Source organism: Mauremys mutica, chromosome 20 (assembly GCF_020497125.1).
Source record: "Mauremys mutica isolate MM-2020 ecotype Southern chromosome 20, ASM2049712v1, whole genome shotgun sequence".
NCBI lineage: Eukaryota > Metazoa > Chordata > Testudines > Geoemydidae > Mauremys > Mauremys mutica.
The window spans coordinates 7,181,488-7,201,764 of record NC_059091.1 but is presented as its reverse complement, the minus strand read 5'-3'; the positions used below and the strand labels follow the sequence as shown (position 1 = coordinate 7,201,764).

General features: G+C 62.5%; 2 protein-coding genes across 7 annotated transcripts; one reads left to right on the top strand and one right to left on the bottom strand.

Annotated features, from left to right (window-relative positions):
* Nucleotides 1-455: 455 nt before the first annotated feature.
* TARBP2 (TARBP2 subunit of RISC loading complex) lies at nt 456-9,714 on the bottom strand. Of its 2 annotated transcripts, XM_044995102.1 has the most exons (9): nt 9,489-9,714; nt 8,855-9,024; nt 8,005-8,110; nt 7,349-7,432; nt 5,977-6,049; nt 3,645-3,762; nt 2,971-3,098; nt 2,089-2,281; nt 456-1,638 (listed from the first exon to the last, which is right to left on the bottom strand). In XM_044995102.1, the coding sequence occupies exons 1-9, from the start codon at nt 9,539-9,541 to the stop codon at nt 1,481-1,483; spliced, it is 1,083 nt and encodes a 360-aa protein (XP_044851037.1). In that variant the 5' UTR covers nt 9,542-9,714; the 3' UTR covers nt 456-1,480. The 2 variants fall into 2 exon arrangements, with proteins under 2 accessions (XP_044851037.1, XP_044851038.1); XM_044995103.1 differs by lacking the exon at nt 9,489-9,714 and having other exon boundaries at nt 8,728-8,863.
* Nucleotides 9,715-9,991: 277 nt separating this feature from the next.
* Nucleotides 9,992-20,277, top strand: LOC123353730 (pleckstrin homology domain-containing family A member 3-like). Of its 5 annotated transcripts, none has more exons than XM_044995107.1 (8): nt 10,041-10,101; nt 13,993-14,109; nt 15,049-15,204; nt 16,167-16,303; nt 16,938-17,108; nt 17,494-17,537; nt 17,870-18,027; nt 18,707-20,277. In XM_044995107.1, the coding sequence occupies exons 1-8, from the start codon at nt 10,056-10,058 to the stop codon at nt 18,766-18,768; spliced, it is 891 nt and encodes a 296-aa protein (XP_044851042.1). In that variant the 5' UTR covers nt 10,041-10,055; the 3' UTR covers nt 18,769-20,277. The 5 variants fall into 5 exon arrangements, with proteins under 5 accessions (XP_044851040.1, XP_044851042.1, XP_044851039.1 ...); XM_044995109.1 differs by lacking the exon at nt 10,041-10,101 and adding an exon at nt 10,242-10,335; XM_044995105.1 differs by lacking the exon at nt 18,707-20,277 and having other exon boundaries at nt 9,992-10,101; nt 16,941-17,108; nt 17,870-18,699.

Genomic DNA, 20,277 nt, shown 5'->3' with positions numbered 1-20,277 from the left:
CGACTGCTCTGGGGGGGGTGTGTAGCACCCTCGCCATGACACCATCTGAAGCAGGGGGAGGGAGCAGTTCTGAGCTCTCCTCTGGCTCCAGCCAAATGGGCTAAGCTGGAAAGGGAGAGGCCAGAGGCCACTGGTCTCTGCCTCATGGGCGCTAGATCCCACTGCCTCCACCACAGCCACAGTCGGGGGGCGAGGGAGGGATCCTGCCAGCCAGGGAGCAAAGGGCCCAGGTTGGCTCATCCCAGTGCCAGGATAGGCCAAGCTGCCTCTGCCAAACCAGTGCCCCCGCCTGACAATGGGCAGCCGGGTGCCTTGGCTCCACTCGGCTGCCCACGCTCCACTACTGGCCCTCAGATTGGCCCCCATCGCCCAGTTGCACCCACCCAGCCCAAGACTCAGCTGGCCCCTTCCCGTCACCCCAAAAGGAAACACGCCAACATCGGAGAACCCCTCCATCCAGTTTATTTCCCATCTCCCCCAGCGCGGGTTTCGGGACAGCCCCCCCACGATCCACCCATGGGCTCCAGCGCTGGGGCCCTGCGACTCCCCTGGCACGGCCCAGACGCTGATCAGGACAGGGAGGGATCCTGCCAGCCAGGGACGCAAAGGCAGCTGCCCCTCCCAGAGGGGATCTGATCCTGCAGCAAGGTCCTTGTGCCCGCGGCAGGGGCTGGCTGCACCTGAATTTGGTCTTAAAAAACGTCGTGTCTCGCCTTTAAATAACAATAAAAATCTGCCCCGCCCTCGCCATGCCCCCGCTCCAGTCCCATGGGGGTGGCTCCAGCACAGACCCCTGGGGCGGGCAGCTCCATGCTCCAAATCTGCTCGGGACTCAGTTCCTAGCATGGTGCTTTGGCTGCTGACAGCGAGGGTGTAGGGGAGCAACTCCCGGGGGGGCCAGCCCCGCCTGGGTCAGGGGGCAGTCAGAGGCTGCTGACCAGTCTGGGGATGTGGGGACAGGGATAGGAGAGAGGGGAGCCCTGACCCTCCCTATGGCCAATAAGAACTTTTGCTCTGTGTGGCTGGAGCTGGATGGCAGCTGGGGGGCAGCATTACCCCCACCCCCAACAGTGCAGTGGAGGAGAGCGCTGGACTCAGCTGGGGGAGGGGGACTCAGTGGATGAGCCCACGGCTCCCTGGAGCGATCTCCTGCTAGGGTGGGCTACTGCACTGCCCCCACGTGTGGAGGGGGTGTCGGAGCGAATGGGCACCGCACCTCAGAGCCCAGTACGTCCCAGAGCCCACTCAGGCCCGGCAGAGGCTGCAGGGGCAGGGCTGGCATCTCTCCTGGGGGCTCCAGATCCAGCCCCTCGTGAGTCGGGGGCAGCAGGACACCCCGCCCTGGCCATGGGGCTGCGTATGGGTCCAACCTGCGTCTGCCCCAGCCCCGGCCTGGGGAGGCGTGTGCCGGCGTGGCTCCGGGCACCCACCTGGCTGAGTGTCCACGGCCCCAGGGGCTCTGCTGGGCCCAGGCGCCTCCTCATTTGCCTCCCGCCATGATCTTGAGGTACTGCAGGGCGTTGCGGGCAGCGGCGGAGCGGGCGGCGGCGCGGGAGGCGGCGGAGCCGTGGCACACCGTGGTCGGCTGCGTGGACAGCTCCACCAGGCACTGGTACAGGCCGCTCAGGCTCATCTCGTCTGCGGGGAGAGATGGGGTGTCAGGGCCGGGGGCGCTGCAGGCTGAGCTCCGGGGGGACGTGGATCTGAGCACTGCAAGGTGTGCCTGGGGGGCTGCTGAGCCCCGAGGGGTGGAGGGGCAGGGTGCTCAGGCCTGGGGGAGGGGAAGGGGCACAGGGTGACGGGCGGAGCCCCTGTTGGGGGGGGCAGGGCGCTTTTCCCACCAAGGCTGGCGTCAGCAGTAATACTCTGGAGGTCGCTGCCCCGCTCCCCACGACCAGCCCGAGGAGCCCCCAAGCATGCAGCAAAGCTCTAAGGGGCTGGGGGACCCACACCCCACAGAGGGGGGCAGTGCTGGCCCATGGGTGGAGTGGAGCCCTCGCCCCACAGCGGGACAGTGCCAGCCCTCAACGGCCCGGCAGAGCATTCCTGGGGGCCCGGCGGGGGCTGCATGGGATCCCGGCCCCTTACCGATGTCCAGGTAGCTGATGTCGAAGCTCTGCTCCTCGGAGAGCTCCTGCAGGAGGCTGCAGAAGCCGGCGTTGAGCGCCCCCAGCGGGTGGCTCTTGAGATGCAGGATCTTCTCGCCGGCCGAGTTGCGCAGCGAGTCCCAGGTGCAGCCCGAGAGCCGGCCCTTCAGACTGTCCAGCTTGTTCCCCGCCGTCTGGGGTGGGGGAGAGAGCAGTGGCCAAGGGGCAAGGTGTGGGGGGGAGCACGTCTAGGCCTGGCCTACGCTTACAATGCAGATCCGCTGCGCTGCCCGGGGGTGGGAAAAGGGACGTGCCCTGACGCGGGCACGGCCCTGCCCACCGTGCCCATGCAGGAACCCCCACTTCTACACTCCAGGGCCCGCCGGCACAGCTATGCCGTAGGGTGGACAAGCCACTACTTTGAGCCCAGCTGCTCAGCACGAAGGGGCATATTGCAGGCCGGGCCTGGTAGCCCCCACAGGTTGCCACCCCACCTCACCAGGCCCCTTTGTCTCTAAGCAGCATGGTGCACTGCATGCTGGGAGGTGTAGTCTCCATAGGCTGTCCCCTCCATTAGAGAGGGCAAGGCCCCATTGCCTCCAGCTCCCAGCATGCAATCTGTTGCGCAGCTTATAGTCTCCATGGGCCACCCACTCCCCTGCTGGAAGCCCAGACCCCCCCCCCGCGCCTCCAAGCAACATGGAGCACTGCATGCTGGGAGTTGTAGTTTCTACAGCCACACCTCCCCAATCAAAGGGTGAGACCCCACTGTCTCTTAGTAGCACAGAGCACTGCATGCTGGGAGGTGTAGTCTCTACGGACACACCTCCTCTATCAGAAGGTGAGGCCTTCCTCTCCAAGCAGCCTGCCCTCCCGCACTCACAATGGAGAACTGGTCCTCCTCCACCTCGGCCTCGCTGCCCTCCCGCTGGTCCATGGGCACGTTGTGGATCCGCACCAGCATCTTGGCCGCCGCATTGCGCTTGGCCAGCTTCTTGGAGGTGCCGCTCCCTGCAGGGGGAGGCGGAGGGAGCGCTGTCATTGCTGATGCCCACAGCCTGCCCTGGGCACCGCCTGCCCTCTGGGGAACAGGGGGTTAACTCCTGCACAGCAGAGGGAAGGGCTAGAAGAGGATCCCTTTGGCTGCACCAAGGAGTCCCCTGGGGCCTTGTCTGGGAAAAAATCACCAATGGGCCTTCAAGAGAGGCCTGGGCTAGCAGGGGGCTGCGGGTCGGGATTGAGGGGCACCGGCAGAGCTAGGGGGAGCCCAGGGCTGGAGTAGCAGGGGCTGTGGGTCAGGATTGAGGGGCACTGGCCGAGCTGGGGGGCTGGGAGCCCAGGGCTGGGACAGCAGGGGACTGTGGGTCAGGACCCTGCCCGGCCCCTCCCTGGCTCCACCTTTGAACACCAGATTCACTCACCCGCTTTAGGGGCGCCATGTGTCTCTGGAATGAATCTGAACACCCCCCACCACCCCACCCCAGGACCCTCTTCTCCCCATGGGAGGTAGAGACGCTCCCATCACCCATGTCGCCTCAGTACACGGCCGGCAGTTACCTATTTCGATGAACCTCTCGACCCGGCAGGTCATGGTGAATTCCTTGCGGTGGGCAGGCCCTGACTCCTGGGTGACGGTGTATTCCGGCAGCCTCCAGCCCTTCTGAACCACCAGCTCCTTGGGGAGGGAGACAACGAGGTATCATCAGAGCCTTGGCAGGATCCTCCTCAGGTAGGGGAGTGGAGGGACCGCCTGACCCCACTGATCCCAGAGGCAGGCTGGCCCCAGGCACAGCTGGGACACATGGTGTGAGCACCAGCAAGGCCAGTGCCAGGGACCTGGGTGTAGAGGCCCTAAGACTGGCACCGAACACCCAGGACAGGGCAGTCCCCGATACCCCTTGCAGGCAGATTCCTATCCAGACAGCCTGGGCAAGCAACTACCATTAAACACCAGGGACTGGAGGAGGGGGGTAACTGGCTGGGGCAAGTCTGAATCCAGCCATGGTCAGTGCAGACCAACCCCCCTCTGCCCCCCCGCAGCCTGACACTTAGTGGCCCATGTGAAGTTTGGGTCCCATTTAGGGCTGTCAAACGATTAAAAATATTAATCACGATTAATTGCAAGATTAAAAAAACAGTGATTAATCATGAGAAAAAATTGAGATTAATTGCAGTTTTAATCGCACTGTTAAACAATAACAGAATACCCATTTAACTTTATTATAAATATTTTTGGGTGTTATTTTTTCCTCTATTTTCAAACACATTGATTTCAATTACAACACAAAATACAAAGTACACAGTGTTCACTTTATATTATTTTTTTATTACAAATACTTGCACTGTAAAAAAAAAAATTGTGCAGATCTACAAGTCGAAGCATGAAGGGGCATATGAATGTTTAGCGCATCTGGCGCACAAATACCTTGCATTGCCAGCTACAACAATGCCATGCAAATGCCGGTTCTCGCTTTCAGGTGACATTGTGAACAAGCAGCGGGCAGCATTATCTCCTGCAAATGTAACCAAACTTGTTTGTCTGAGCAATTGGCTGAACAAGAAGTAGGACTGAATGGACTTATAGATGCTAAAGTTTTACATTGTTTTGGTTTTGTGTGCAATGATGTAAAAAAACCAAATAATTCTACATTTGTAAGTTGCACTTTCATGATAAAGAGATTGCATTAAAGTACTTGTATGAGGTGAAATGAAAAATATGATTTCTTTTGCCTATCTCTTCAGCAATGCAAATATTTGTAATAAAAAATAGTAATAGAAAGTCAGCACTGGACACACTGTATTCTGTCTTGTAACTGAAATCAAGATTTTTTAAAATGTAGAAAAATATCTCCAAATAGCTATAATAAATTTAACGGGGGTGATTAATCACAATTAATTGTTTTAATCGAGTTAATTTGTTTTGAGCTAACTGCAGTTAATTGACAGCCCTAGTTTCACTGTTTTTATCATGGTCGTGCCTAGAGATCTCAGTTGAGATCAGAGTCTCATTGTGCTGCACAGACACCAGGTGAGACAGCCCCTGCCCCGAACAGAGAAAGGAGGGGAAACTGAGGCATGGAGTGGGGAATCGATTTGGCTGAGATCGGTAGCAGAGCCAGGAAGAGAATCCAGGTCTCCAGAGTCCCAGTCCAGTGCTCTAGCCATCAACATATGCATCCCTAAGTCACCATGGCAACCTACCTGCTTTGCAGACTGGCTCAGCAGAAGCCATGGAAACCGAGAGCCCAACCAGGGTAAACTCAAGGGGAGGGTGGGGAGTTTGCCCAACAGCACCTGGGCTGCCCAGTGTCTGTGGTTGGGGACAGCCCATCTGGGCAGAGGTCCCAAGGGGATTAGGAACCCAAATGCTATTGGAAGGGGTCCTCACATGGCACAGTGAGTCTCACCCCTCAACACCCCCACACTTGAGGGGCTGAGGGAACCTGACTGCCACAGGTGAGACACATGGGACTGGGCACATCCGCTGTGGTTTGGTTCTTCCAGTAACAATCCTGGGATCTGAGAACTGCTGAAAGGGGCCAGCTAGATAGCACTGGAGTTCTGTAGCCACAGGGTGGGGGGCAGCCCCAGTCCTGCCCCGAACCACCTGCTAGAGGGACCCCTGTCTGCTGAAGCTGTTAACAGAGATGGCAAAGCCTCAGATCCACCCATGAGCCATCAAACCGCTGTCAGGATTTGGACCTAATCAACCCGTTCCAGCCACTCTGCTCCATCTGGCCACCCGGGGTCTCTGGTACTCGAGGGTGATGAAGCCTTTTGCTTCACTAGCTTCATCCCCAACCCAACCAGCCTTATCTGGGGCACTCCCGCTCCCCAAAGTGAGCAGAGGCCCCCGCCCCACAATGCGAAGTGCCACGACCGCACCTACCTGCAGCGCCCCCACGGGGTTACACTCCGACTGCTGGGGCGAGACGGGCGACTTCACCTCCATCTGTGAGCTTCTGAGTGAGACACAATGGCACTCAGTGACGGGGGCTGAGCTGACCGCCTGGGTTGCTCCCTACAGCCCTTGGCCAAGGAGTCGGCTGGAGTGCCAGGGGTTTGCGGGAGGGGGTGGGGAGCCACTGGCAGGAGACGCCCAGTGGAACTGGGATGGGTGATTTAGTGGAAGGCACAGGCTGCAATGCTCCAGCAGGATGCTAGGGGGCGCTGTGCTGCAGGGAGTACAATGGGGGGTCAGTAGGGTGCCCTCTCCCCTCTGAGTCAGCGCAGACTCCAGGCCCCGAGCCTGGCACTAGCAGGCGGTGCCAGAGGTGGTGCTGTTTAGCTGAGCCGTGACAGCGAGGGCCTAAGCACTGAGGGTCACACGAGTCCCCCTGGCTCTTTTCACAAGAGTTGGGGAACGAATCCCAAATACCCCCTGCACTTTCAATTACCAACAGGCTCCTTCTTCACTCCCTGCCCTAAACTGCAGTGGTATCGCTGTAAGACACCTGCCATGCTCTGCCCCAGGGACAGCTGCATCACAGAGATGGGTGACACAACCCAACACTCAAAGACATTTTGGGATGAAAGGTGCGGGCGAGATGTATGTGCCTCTGAGCCCACCAGGCCAGAGAGTTTCCCAAGCATGGCCCCCAGCGTGGATTTGAGTGATTTTTGGGTGCATAACTTGGGACCCTGAATATACTCTGGCCACCCTGGAGGGCTCAGAAAACAGGAAACTGGCTTAAGAATCAGGTGATTTTTAAACAATAATCACTGTTGAGTTCTTACAGTTGCCTAGTGGTTACTAAACCTTTTGCAGCTTTTCTAGGCAACCTCTAGAGCGAGACACTTATCCAGTTTTTTAATGGAAGCTGAGATTCCCTGTGAAATAACATGACTCCAGGAGCTGGGACTTTAAGAACAAATACCAAATAGCACGCAGATTGGCAGTGCTGCTGATAGGGCCCTGATACCCGAGTTCCCATTAGGCACCAGCCTATGGGCCAGGCAGGCAGGGGGACTACATTGCCCACAACCCCTTGCGAAGCACTCTACTGCCCCAATGAATCCTGTGATACAGAGTCCTCACCAGGCTTCTACCTACAGGCCGGATCAGCCGGAGGACTACATTACCCACAACCCCATCCTGCCCCAATGCATGCTGGGATATGGCATCCCCACCAGCTCTTATAACCAAACCTCTATGAGGTGTCTTTAAGTTGAGCCTCCCCACCCCAATAAAAAAGGAGGCGTCCCAAGATCATGCTGGGTGACCCTGGCCCAGAGCCCCTCCCTGTGGCTTTCCCTTTTACCTGGGAGAGGCGGCAGGCAAGATGGGCGCTGCGGGGGCCGCCGCGGTGCTGAGCTGAGAAAGGGGCTCTAGGGAGAAAGGAGAGCTTTGAAAATAAAAGGTGACAAACATTAAAGCAGGCTTCGCGCCTCCGAGCACAACAAGAACCAGCTCTTCCTACCGCTAAACGTTTAGGTGTGGCGCCACTTGGGGGCAGAAGAGGGATCGCGGGGACTAGGGATGTTTTAGCAATGAATACCACCACCACCCAGCTCTAATGTAGTGCTTTCCACCCACTGATCTCAAGGCACTTTAATGAGATCAGTACCATTATCCTCATTTTACAGCTGGGGAAACTGAGGCACAGAAAAGGGAAGTGACTTGCCTATGGTCACCCAGCAGGCCAGTGGCAATGCCAGGAGTAGAACGCAAATCTCCTGAATCCCAGTCCAGTGCTCTAGCCCATAAGCTGCACCAGCTGGGGGGACTGTTTCCTCAGCTGAGCTTCTCCATCCTCAACTCTTCCCCCTCCCCCTGCCAAATCCTCTCTACTCTGACGGGATTGGAGTGGGGAGTAGAGGAGAGGTTTGGGTCTGGATGCGAGTTTGCAGGTAAGGGATCGAAGAAGTTGAGATGCAAATTAAGCAAAGCCCCAGGTCCCTGCTCTGCCCCCCTCACCTGGATTCCTCCGATGCTGCTGGCTCCAGCATATTTCCCCCTTTCAGGAGCTTTAGGGCCACCTCTGCTGCCTTGTGCTTGGCTGCCTTCTTGCTTGGGCCTTGACCTGGAAAGCAGGGTGTCTAGCAGTTAGAGCAGTGGGGGGCTGGGAGTCAGGAGTCCTGGGTTCTATTCCCAGCTGTGTCACTCAGTTGCTCTCTGTGCTAGTGATAGGTCAGCAGCTCCCAAAAGCCGACAGCCTCTAGCCCCCAGGCAGGGACAGCAGCAGGGCAAGGAACTCATTCTGCCCTGAAGAGTGGCCCACGGGGGGCTGGCGAGTGCCAAGAATCAGGGAGGTTGTTTCTATGATGGAGGCACGTGTGCCACTAGGAGCTGGGCTGAGACCCAGCCAACTCCCTCCGCTCGGAGGCTACCAAACAAGACCTTAAGTGCTAACAGCTGAATCTAAGACCTTGAGGCCCTGGGATCCTCCAGCCAAGGATGCCCCAGGCATGGTCCAGATCAGGAGGCAAGAAGCTCCGAGTTCCACCTGCAGCCTGAATGGGCCCCATGCACCGGGATGACGACTCCCATCCCCCTCAGAAAATCTTAGTCACCACCCCCTCAGCTCACTAGAGCACCAGCACCTTACATAGCACGTCCACCCACAGGGCTAAAAGCACTTTATAAAAAGAGCCCAGACTAGAGGCCAAGAGTCCTGATCCACAGCCCCCCTAGTGGTACCTTTAATGCAGAGACACGACCTGTCAGCAGGAGGCAGCTCAGGATCAGGCCCCTCAAGTGGGTGGCAGTGTCAAGGTTGCCCCTGTTTGGGAGCAGTATTTCCCCGCCTCCCCCATGGGTAACTGACCAGTGCAGCTGATGTCTCCGACAGTCACTCGGAAGGTGAAGTTGGGCTGATGCGCTTGTCCCTCGGCTTTGAGTAGATCATACACGGGCGTCTTGCCTATTCTTGTGCCATACTCCTGGAGAAGGCTGATTGGGGTCTTTCCGGGATTGGAGGCAAGCATTTGCTCTATACTGGGGCGGGGGACACGACACAGGGACACGGGCTCAGAAACGACCACGGATCAGGGCTGGCCCTGGGACATGAAACACCCAGAGCCCCCCCCCGTGATGCCCCCAGTGAATATCCCCTGGGGTGGTGGGTCTCAGTGTGAGAAGCCGTCCTGCCCCGGTCTGAGGATACCCCAGTACCCAGTGGGAGCAGCTGTCTCCACCCCATGATCTCCCACCCCCATACCCAGTGGGGTGGGGGGGCCAAGGGGAGCACGTGCCCCCCACAGCTCCCATTGGGGTGGTGGGAGGAGCTGCCCCCCCAAGACCCGCCCCCAGTGGTGCAGTGGGCGGGGCTGACCCCCTAGAAGACTCCCAGTGGTGGGGGGCAGTGGGAGGGGCTGCCCCCCAAGATCCCCCTCCCCCTCCCAGTGGGAGGGGCTGACCCCCCTCGGGTACCCCCGTGGGGGGAGGGGCCGTCCCGTTACCTGGGGAACCCGCCACTCTTCTTGGTCCCACAGGCCTCCTCCTCCTCACTCATTCCCTCCTCCTGCCCCACCGGAGCCACCTCGCCTGCAGCCCTGGGTGGGAGCCCCTCTCCGGCCAGCGCGCGCCGCCACCGACAATGGCTGGGGAGGCCGCCCGCGCCGCCCAGGGATCCCTGGAAAATGGAGTCCTTCCCGGGGACCCCCGTCCCTGGCCTCGCGGGCAGGGGGACTACATTACCCACAACCCCCGCGCGCAGCACGGCGCTGCCTCGATGCATCCTGGGACATGGAGTCCGCACCCCGCCCCCTCCACGGGGCCATGCGGGCAGGGAAGACTACATTACCCACAAACCCGTGAGACGCACCCGGGTAGCCCCGCTGCATCCTGGGACATTGAGCTCCAGTCTCTGAGCCAGGAGGCCTGTATTACCCACAATCCACCGCCGCGCGCTCCGCTGCCCTAAGGCCCGCTGGGATTTGTATTTTCTGCTTGCCTTGCCGCCGAGGAAAAGAATGGGCTGGAGAACTACATTACCCACAGGCCCTTGCGCGCAATAAGTAGGGGAAATGGCGGCCCTCGTTAGCCACAGGACGGGGTCTGCTGATGTCATTGGTGAGACGCCGGCAATTTCCGCCCACCCGTGGACTATCTGCCATGGTGATTGGCTGGCGTTTTTCATATCCCGCCCCAATGTCCATCCCGCCCTTTTTATTGGGCAAAAGCGCTATTGCCCCGCCTTCCTCGGCCTGTGATTGGCTGGTCGCTTCGGTGTTGTCAATGGGTGGCTCACATTTACTACCCTGGCGATGGAGGGAGCGTTATTGAAATGGACCAACTACCTCTCGGGTAACGGCCGGGGGGGCGGGTCTGGGATTCCCCTGGCCTGGGGGGGCCGGACCGTCCGCGGTCCGTGCGACCCTCCCCCCCCCGAACCGGGCCAGGTCCGTGCGACCCTCCCCCCGCTCCTCCGACCCGGGCCAGGTCCGTGCGACCCTCCCCCCGCTCCTCCGACCCGGGCCAGGTCCGTGCGACCCTCCCCCCAGCTCCTCGACCCGGGCCAGGTCCGTGCGACCCTCCCCCCCCAGCTCCTCGACCCGGGCCAGGTCCGTGCGACCCTCCCCCCCCCGCTCCTCCGACCCGGGCCAGGTCCGTGCGACCCTCCCCCCGCTCCCCCGACCCGGGCCAGGTCCGTGCGACCCTCCCCCCCCGCTCCTCCGACCCGGGCCAGGTCCGTGCGACCCTCCCCCCCCGCGCTCCCCGACCCGGGCCAGGTCCGTGCGACCCTCCCCCCCGCTCCTCCGACCCGGGCCAGGTCCGTGCGTCCCTTCCCCCCCCCCGCTCGCGCCGACCCGGGCCATGTCCGTGCGACCCTCCCCCCCTCGAACCGGGCCTGTTCCGTGCGACCCTCCCCCCGCTCCTCCGACCCGGGCCAGGTCCGTGTGACCCTCCCCCCCCAGCTCCTCGACCCGGGCCAGGTCCGTGCGACCCTCCCCCCCCAGCTCCTCGACCCGGGCCAGGTCCGTGCGACCCTCCCCCCCCAGCTCCTCGGCCCGGGCCAGGCCCCTGCGACCCTCCCCCCCCCAGCACCTCGTCCCGGGCCTGGTCCGTGCGACCATCCCCCCCCCAGCTCCTCGGCCCGGGCCAGGTCCGTGCGACCCTCCCCCCCCAGCTCCTCGGCCCGGGCCAGGTCCGTGCGACCCTCCCCCCCCCAGCTCCTCGGCCCGGGCCAGGTCCGTGCGACCCTCCCCCCCCCAGCTCCTCGGCCCGGGCCAGGTCCGTGCGACCCTCCCCCCCCCCTCCGACCCGGGCCAGGTCCGTGCGACCCTCCCCCCCCCCAGCTCCTCGACCCGGGCCAGGTCCGTGCGACCCTCCCCCCCCCAGCTCCTCGACCGGGCCAGGTCCGTGTGACCCTCCCCCCCCCCAGCTCCTCGTCCCGGGCCAGGTCCGTGCGACCCTCCCCCCCCCCAGCTCCTCGACCGGGGCCAGGTCCGTGCGACCCGCCCCCCCCCCCAGCTCCTCGACCCGGGCCAGGTCCGTGCGACCCGCCCCCCCCCAGCTCCTCGGCCCGGGCCAGGTCCGTGCGACCCTCCCCCCCCCCACCTCCTCGACCCGGGCCAGGTCCGTGCGACCCTCCCCCCCCCAGCTCCTCGACCCGGGCCAGGTCCGTGCGACCCTCCCCCCCCCCAGCTCCTCGACCCGGGCCAGGTCCGTGCGACCCTCCCCCCCCCCCCCCCCCCCCTCCGACCTCCCCCCCCCCAGCTCCTCGACCCGGGCCAGGTCCGTGCGACCCTCCCCCCCCCCGTTCCTTGACCCGGGCCCGGTCCGTGCGACCCTCCCCCCCCAGCTCCCCGACCCGGGCCAGCTCCGTGCGACCCTCCCCCCATGCTCCCCGACCCGGGCCAGGTCCGTGCGACCCTCCCCCCCCCCCTCCGACCCGGGCCAGGGCCGTCCGACCCTCCCCCCCGCCAGCTCCTCGACCCGGGCCAGGTCCGTGCGACCCCGCCCCCCCCCCAGCTCCCCGAACCGGGCCAGGGCCGTGCGACCCTCCCCCCCCCAGCTCCCCGAACCGGGCCAGGGCCGTGCGACCCTCCCCCCCCCCCCCAGCTCCCCAAACCGGGCCAGGGCCGTGCGACCCTCCCCCCCCCAGCTCCCCGAACCGGGCCAGGGCCGTGCGACCCTCCCCCACCCAGCTCCCCGAACCGGGCCAGGGCTGTGCGACCCTCCCCCCACCCAGCTCCCCGAACCGGGCCAGGTCCGTGCGACCCGCCCCCAACTGTACCGGGTGCAGGTCTGTGTGACACCCCCCCCCCCCGAAACTGGGCCAGGTCCGTGTGACACCCCCCTCCCCAAACTGGGCCAGGTCTATGTGACACACACACCCCCCAGAACTGGGCCAGGTCTATATAACCTGCCCCCAACTGAACCAGACCAGGTCTGTGTGACCCTCCTCCCTTGAATTGGGCCTGGTCTGTGTGACCCTCCCCCCACAGAACTGGACTAGGTCTCTGTGACTCTCCCCCCACCCCCCTCCACGAACTGGACCAGGTCTGTGTGACCCTCCCCCCCCCCACGCCCCCAAACCAGGCCTGGTCTCTGTGTCCCTCCCCTCCCCCCCGCCAACCGGGCTGAATCTCTGTGCCCTCCTCCCCTGACCTGGGCCTGCTCCCCCCGAACCGGGCAGGCCCATGTCCTTCTCCCCAAACCAGAACAGGTCTGTGACCCCTCCGTCCTGAAGTGGGTTCACTGCCCCTGAACCAGGTTCACAGGACTGTGACCTGGACCCCCCCACCCCCCATGCCAGGCTTATGACTTCCTTCAAAGAGGGGCAGGCTGCCTCCCTCCCTTTGAACGGGGCCAGCTCTATGACCCACTCCGGATGGGATGGGAGGACCCCACCATCCCTTCCCCCAGCAGGCTCCAGGGTGGCACCCGGCTCTCCCAGTCCCGAGCTTGGCACAAAGGCTAGCGGGCCCATGGGCCGCTCCCTGTTCCGTTCTGAGAGCCAGGTGCCAACTGGGGGCAGGGGCCACCCTGTGCCTGGGGGGTCGTGAGGATGCAGAGTTGGCTTGTAACTCTCCCCCTTACAGGGCAAGTGACACGGGCGGACCCCAAAGGTAGCAAATAACCTGCTGTCCTCTCCAGCACCCCTGGGCTGTGTCCCCTAGAACCCAGCCATGGGGAGACGTCCTGGGATCCCACTGCCAGACTCTCCAGCACTGGGCCTCTGTCGTGGGGCCAGCAATGGGAGAGGCCCGGGTGCTGTGTGTTGGCAAAGCGCTGGACTAGGTGGCTGATCTGCTCTGGCCAGGCCTGTGTCCCCGTGGCCATCGCTGGGCAGTGGTGGTGGCAGGATAGGACCCGCTGGCTGCTGAGAAACGTCCTCGGTCCTGTCCTGCTGGCCCTCGGATGCTTTGCCTAACCCACACGCCTCCTGGGTGCGGGGTTCTGTCCCATCTAGTGGCACGGAGAGGGAGAGCGAGAGCAAGATCGCCTCTACTGCATGAGCTAAAAGCCAAGTGGCTGTTAGCCAAGGCTGTAGAGCAAGATCGATAGGGATATCTCAGAGGTCCCAGGTTCGATCCTGCGCCCCGATGATCCTGTCAGCGTTACATTTGCACATCTCTAGCCCCTTGCACTGGAGCACGTCACCCCTGTAATACCCCACATACAGACACCGCTGGGGAAGCGCCGTGTCGGGGGCACAGACAGGGATGGGACCCAGGAGTCCTGACTCTGAACCGTCTCCTCTCCCACAGCCGGGAATAGAATCCAGGAGTCCTGCTTCCCGGCCCATTGCTCGAAGCACGAGACCCCACGCCCTCCCAGGGCTGGAAATAGAACCCAGGAGTCCTGGCTCCATGCTGTAGTCACCAGACTGCCCTGTGCCTTGTGTGGGCAGAGCTCTTGTGCGCCAGGCAGCAGCTGAGGGAGCCGGGCTCCCTGGAGGAGAGAAGCGCCCTGGCAGGCGTCAGGGGGGTGACTGGCCTTTCCTTTCCCCTGTAGGTTGGCAGCCACGGTACTTTGTCCTGGACAGCGGCATCCTGTCCTACTACGACTCTCAGGACGACGTGGGCAAAGGCAGCAAGGGCAGCATCAAGATGGCCGTCTGTGAGATCAAAGGTTGGTGCCCTGCTGGGTGAGACGCTTGTGCGGGTAGTGGGAGGCGATTGGACCAGGAGGGGCTGGCACGCTGCGCTGCTGACAGGGATCCTGGCAGGGCAACGGTCCAGAGTTTAACGAACGCTTGGGGGGCCGGATTCTGCAATGGGCCCTTCCGATCCCTTGCTGCTCTCTCCTGCCCCTCCCTGACAGACAGACACCCGCCCACAAATGTAAATCTGGGCTATTTCTGTCCTCCCCAGTCTCTGCCCCCTTAAGATTTGCCCGTCGCTCCTACCTCTGAGCGCAGTTGTGGTGCCACTGAAGATGCACCTCACACCCCAAGGGAGCCGATCAGTCGGGTGGGAGGTTTCCCTTGGATTCAGTGGGTCCTGAAACCCCTCAGAGCCCTGGCTTGGTCTGCAGCCAGCTGAGGGTTTTACTGGGGGGGACAGGACAGCTCCCCAGTTTAAGAATCACCACCCTGGAGACTCTTCCAGGGCTTTGTCCAATCTAGTACTCAAATTCCACAAAAGAGTGTGCGGCTGTTGGAATCAGGCAGAGAACCCAGGTGTCCTAGTGCGCAGTCTCCTGCTCTAACCGCTAGACCTCCTTCCAGAGTTGGGAATAGAACCCAGGTGTCCTAGTAGTCAGTCCCCTGCTCTAACTGCTAGACCTCACTCTCCTCCCAGAGCTGGGCATAGAACCCAGGTGTCCTAGTGGTCAGTCCCCTGCTCTAACCACTAGATCTCACTCTCCTCCCAGAGCTGGGCATAGAACCCAGGAGTCCTAGTGGTCAGTCCCCTGCTCTAACCACTGGACCCCACTCCCACTCTCCTCCTGGAGAAACCCTGGGTCCCTAGATTTTGGCTGCAGAGCTGGATCGTGTCATGCAAGGTGAGAACAGACTCTGCTACCCGAGCACCGGGAACGCGCCCAGCGACTGTCTTGTCCCTGCAGTGCACCCCACCGACCCCACGCGCATGGAGCTGGTGATTCCAGGGGAGCAGTATTTCTACCTGAAGGCAGGGGGGGCTGCAGAGAGGCAGAAGTGGCTGGTGGCCCTGGGCAGCTCTAAAGCCTGTTTGGGCGACAGCCGGAGCCAGAAGGACAAAGGTGGGTCCTCCCTGAAGGGAGGGGGTGGGCACCGTGCCAGGGAAACGGTGATCTCCGTTGGGGTGTGGCAGATCTGGGCCTGGAATAGCGGGCGGGGGGGGGGAATGTACGTCAGGAGTCAGGGACAGATCGGGGGGTTGGGGGAGCCCAGGGCTTGGGACTGAGGGACATCGGCAGAGCTATGCCTGCGGGCCCAAGACTGCAGCCGCAGAGGGGTGTGGAAGGCCTGGCTGCACCCTTCAGTTTTGCGGGGGGAGCGGGCGGCAGAGAAGGGCTCAGGTGCGGGCGTTCCCTCCTCCTTAGTAAACAGTCACTCGTCTGTGCCTGCAGAGAACCGGAATTTCATCCTTCTGACTTGCCGGTGATGATGGGGTGGGGCCCAGTAGTGGACGGCCTGACCCCTAGAGGGGGCTGTGCTGCAGGGAGTGATGTGGTGGGGGCTCAGTGAGGGGGCGCACTCTCCCCTTGCAATGAGCAAACAGACCCCAGAGTGCAGTGCTGGTAGGCACTAGGCTGCAGAGAGTGAGGCTCAGTAGGAGGCGCTCTCCCCTACGGGGTGTTGTGCTGGAGGGTGGGTGACTCCAGCAGGGGGCGCTGTTCCTCTCTGGGTCAGTGCTGAGCCCAGTGCCACCACACAGGACAGGTCCACTTATTAACAAGCCCAGTGCACGCTGTAGGAACTGGGGCATCAACCCCTGTGTCCTGGCTAAATCCCAACGCGGGTCATTCCATTCTGGCTCCCCGGACAGTTTCTGCTGGATCCTCTGTTTTTTCTTCACTTCCTGTCTTAGACTAGTGCAGCGTTACTTCAGGTTGTTAAACAGATGCTATGTTCCACCCCAGAGGTGGCTGCACTTCAGTGGCAGGGGCAAAGCAGTCCCTGCATATACCATACAGGGCCTGGGGCTTCCAGAGGAGCAGGATAGGAATGAGGCAATGTTGATCTTCCCGTCTCCCTCCAGCCATGCACCTGAGCAGCGAGTCCCTGGGCCGGAAGCTGTCGGAGCTGCGGCTGTACTGCGACGTGCTGACTCAGCAGGTCTTGGACGTCCAGGAGTCCACGCGGCCCCAGGACAATGGCTCCCCCCTCGATATCGAGGTTCAAAGGGAGTGGGGGAGGGTGGGTTAAAGGGGAGCTGTTGGGTTTTTAGGAGGCTCTGGAGGACACGGGTCCTGGCTACTCTCTCCCTCCTGCCGGGGCACAAAGGCTGCCTGATTCCAGCAGCTCGGAGAGGGCTGCAGTGTGGAGTCAACCAGCGGAACTCCCCGCTGCAGGGCGGTGCTGTGATACCACCACCTCAAGGGGCCGGGCTCCTCATGGGGTATGAGGCTTCGCAGCATAAGCGGATGGGGCGGGGTCCAGGAGGGAACGTGTGCATGGATGTGAGCCCCCGAGCTAACCACTAGACCCCACTCTGCGCCCAGAGGCTGGGAAAGAACCCGAGAATCCTGATTCCCACTCCCCTGCTCTGTCCGCTAGGCATGGCTCTCTCCCCAAAGCTGCTTCTCTTCTGAGCAGTGCCTTGGCACGCATGTCTGCGATGCCACGGAGCCGGCTAAAAAGGGGCGGGGAGGCCACCGACTCACTGGGTGGCCAGGCCAAGTCACTGCCCCTCTCTTTGCCTCGGTTTCCCCACCTGAACAGCAGGCTTGGAGAGGCTGGTGCTACAGAAGCGCAAAGGATTGTGGGTGGCCGTTCCTCTCGGTTAACCCTCTGTCCTCCCTGTTCCCAGAAGATGAACGAAGCCTCCTCCCTGCTCAGAGCCACCTGCAGCCAGTTCATCTCCACGCTGGAGGAGTGCATGAAATTCGCCAACGCCCGCCTGGCACCCGAGCTCTACCAGCCCTCGCCGTCCCCCCTGCCCCAGGACTTCGTGGGCACCAAACTCCCGCACTCCCAGAGAGTAAGAGCCTCCCTGGGGCAGGGGGGGCAGCATTTGGACGAGCAATGGCATCTGCCTAGGACAGATCAGAAATCCAGCATGCCCCAAGTGCGGGGACGGGGCTGTGTGGGTCGGCTGGCAGCTAGCTGGGCTCTGGGCATGGCCCCAGAGAGGGCAGAGCCCGGGCAAGCTTCTGAGCAGAGTGTCTGGGGTCAGTTTATCCTCGGCCTCTTTGCTAAGGACGTTGCTATGATCCCAGCATGGCTCATGGCTGGGCCCCCCCGGCAGTCATCAGATGTGTGCCCGCGCTGCCAGTCTGAGCTGGATCTGAACTAGCTCCAGAGCCGCCCGGCGCCCCCAGCTCGCTCGGTTCCATCTGACCCTCTCCCGCTTTCTGGCCTCGCAGGTGAGACGCTCCCTCAGCCACACGGGCATCGTGTCCCCCGACAGGTGAGCAGGCTGGCCGTGGGGGAAGGGAGGGAGGCTCCCGGGTGGCGTAGCTCTGTGCTGGGTGAGGTCCCTGTGCTTGGCTGGGGGCTGAGACCGAACGGGATGCGGGCGCAGGCAGGCAGCTGGCTTCTGGGTCCTGGCTCCCTCCAAGCCAGGCCCTCGCCCTGCATGGTGCCGCCCCGGCTCCCCTAGCTGGAGATGGGGAAGGTTCCCAGCCCCCTGGGTGGGTAGACTGGTTAGGAGGGGGGAGCGATCAGCCCGGGCTCTCCCTCGGGTGCCACGCTAGGTGCCCATCCCCAAGCCAAGGCTCTCACCCCGCCCCCCTCTCGCAGAGGGGCGGAGCCGCCCCGGCCCCCGGTGCCGCCACAGAAGGGCGCCGTGACGGTGGTGCGCAACCTGGAGGAGATGGTGATGTTCCGCTCGCAGCACTGGAGCCAGCAGGGACCCGCGCCCGACAGCCCTGTCGGCACCATCGTGGAGGAGAGGGAAGGTAGGAGCCATGGGGCAGCCTCCCTGCCACCGGGGGGGCCAGCACAGTGCAGCATGGTCACATGGCCGGCTCTGGCGGCTGGCTGCTTGTCCCATTGCAGATGATTACAGGGATTGAAGGACAGCATCAGCCCCTGACCCGCCCCAGCTCCACCCTGGAGGGCACTGCCCTCCCCTCCCCCTCCCCGGGCAGGCTCTGCCTTTCCTGCTGGCCCTGCCCCACACTAGCCAGGCCCCAGTGGGCCCTTTGGGGCTGAGGTTCATGGCTCCCATGGGTCACACTCCCAAGCTGTGTCTCCTGTGGGCCAGTGTCAGTCTCCATGCTGACGGGCAGCCAGGGCCCCATTGGGGAGAGGGGAGCAGGGGAAGCAGATTCGAGTGGACCGAGCACAGGCCTGTGAGCCAGGACTCCTGGGTTCCATTCCCAGCTCTGCAAGACAAGGGGCGAGTCCCTCCCTGTGCCCCAGGCTGGCAACGCTGCCAGAGGCTCTGGAGGTGGCAGTGGTGGGTTAGGTGAGGCTGTCCTGTGCAGGAAGTAACAGGAGCCGAGTGACTCTCTCTGAGGGTCCCTTGCCCATGCCCCCTGCCTGATCCAGGCAGGGGACTGGAGCTCTGAGCTAGAGCCCCCCAGAGGCCAGAAGCTGCCGCTCTCCCTAATTCCTCCTCCACTCCCTCGCCAGAGGCACCGCTACCCACGCAAGAGTCCCCGGCGGAATCGGCTGGCAGCGACAAGCGGAAGTGAGCGGCACCAGGATCCGGGCGCTGCATCCGCCTCATGTTGGGAGCTCGGGAACATTTCCGGCCCAGCCCTGCGGGAGCACGGCACTTCTCTGTGCTTGGGAGCTGCCAAGGGCCAGCAGAGAACAATGGGGCCGTGTTCTACCCACAACTCCTCAGGCTGGCCCCCACCTGCTCCCCGCCTCGCCCTGTGCTGGTCCCAGCTCCGCAGGGGCGGAGCGGTGCCCTTCTGGGAAGGGAGTAATGTCTAGCAGGTAGAGCAGGGGACTGGGCATCAGGATGCTTGAGTCCTGTGACCCGGGGCGCGTCACCTCCATGCTCTGCGTCCATTTCCCCGTCTGCAGGGGGGAGGGTCTGGAAATGGCTTGGATGTGCAGGCGGAAGAGGCCAGAGGGGCACTGCGGGGTGGTATTGATCAGCGGGTGCCATGGGCGGTGGGAACACAGGCTCTCCGGGACGAGGGGACAGAGCTCCCATCCTGGGGTGGGGCAAGGGGGGCTTCGTCCCAGGAGCAGAAGAGCTACATTCTCCTCGGTGCTGATCTCCCCTGGCGCCTGTGCTGGCCTTATGCCCTGTCCCTGGGTCTGGGGGAGAGGGAGAGAATCTGCTGAGCATGGAACCGGAAAACTGCCCCCTCTCTGCTCCCCAGCCCACGGAGCCCAAACGCCTCCTGCCCCCTCCCCCTCGCTCTGATGCTGTGCGTGATGCCATCAGTGCAGGAGAGGGGGGATCCGGGGTGTCTGCCATCACCAGCCAACACAGTATTAGAGCCTCAGAGAGCCAGCCAGCATGCGGGGGCTAAGGGCCAAACACGATCCAGCAGGATCCCCTGTAATCCGTGGGAGCAGAGCTGGTGTCCCCGCTATGTGGTGTGTCAGGGGAGAGCTCTCCAAAATGGGGCTCTGAGGGGATCTTGCTCTTCTACCCTCGTCCCATCCAGTTGGTGCCCAGTTCGGTGCCATGGTGCATCAAAGCACCTCTTACAGCCAGGCTTCACCCAGCAGGGGGCGCCCTCTTCACTTTCTCGCCACAGCCTCTGGATCCAGCAGGCGGGTGAGAGGCGGCTGGTTCCTTCGATCTGGCAGGGCGCCTCCCTCTGGCCAGTTCCCGTCTGCGCCCCGCTGACGGTTCAAGCCAAGGCCGGAAGCGAGAGCCCCGCTGGCTCTCCTGCCGCAGGGGCTGCTGGGAGCAAAGCCTACGTCTTGGGGACAGTAGAAGCAGAGATGAGAAGAAAGATGGTGCCAAGGGAGGGTTGGCTCCTCCCACCCGGACTTCACCCGAGTCAGGTGACTGTACCCAACGCTAAACTCTTTGAACACTACAGCAAGGGCCTGGCCGATTCTAACGGAGCTGCAGAACGGTCCCTGCTCTCGTCCTCTGGCTCTTTGTGCTTTGACACAGGATTTTGTGTCACCAGGTTGGGGCTGTTTTTTTGCCGAGGGAAAGCAGCCGTTTCTGCGGAGAGCTCTGCCAAAGATCAGGCCTTGCAATAAAGACTCTAATTTTGAAACAA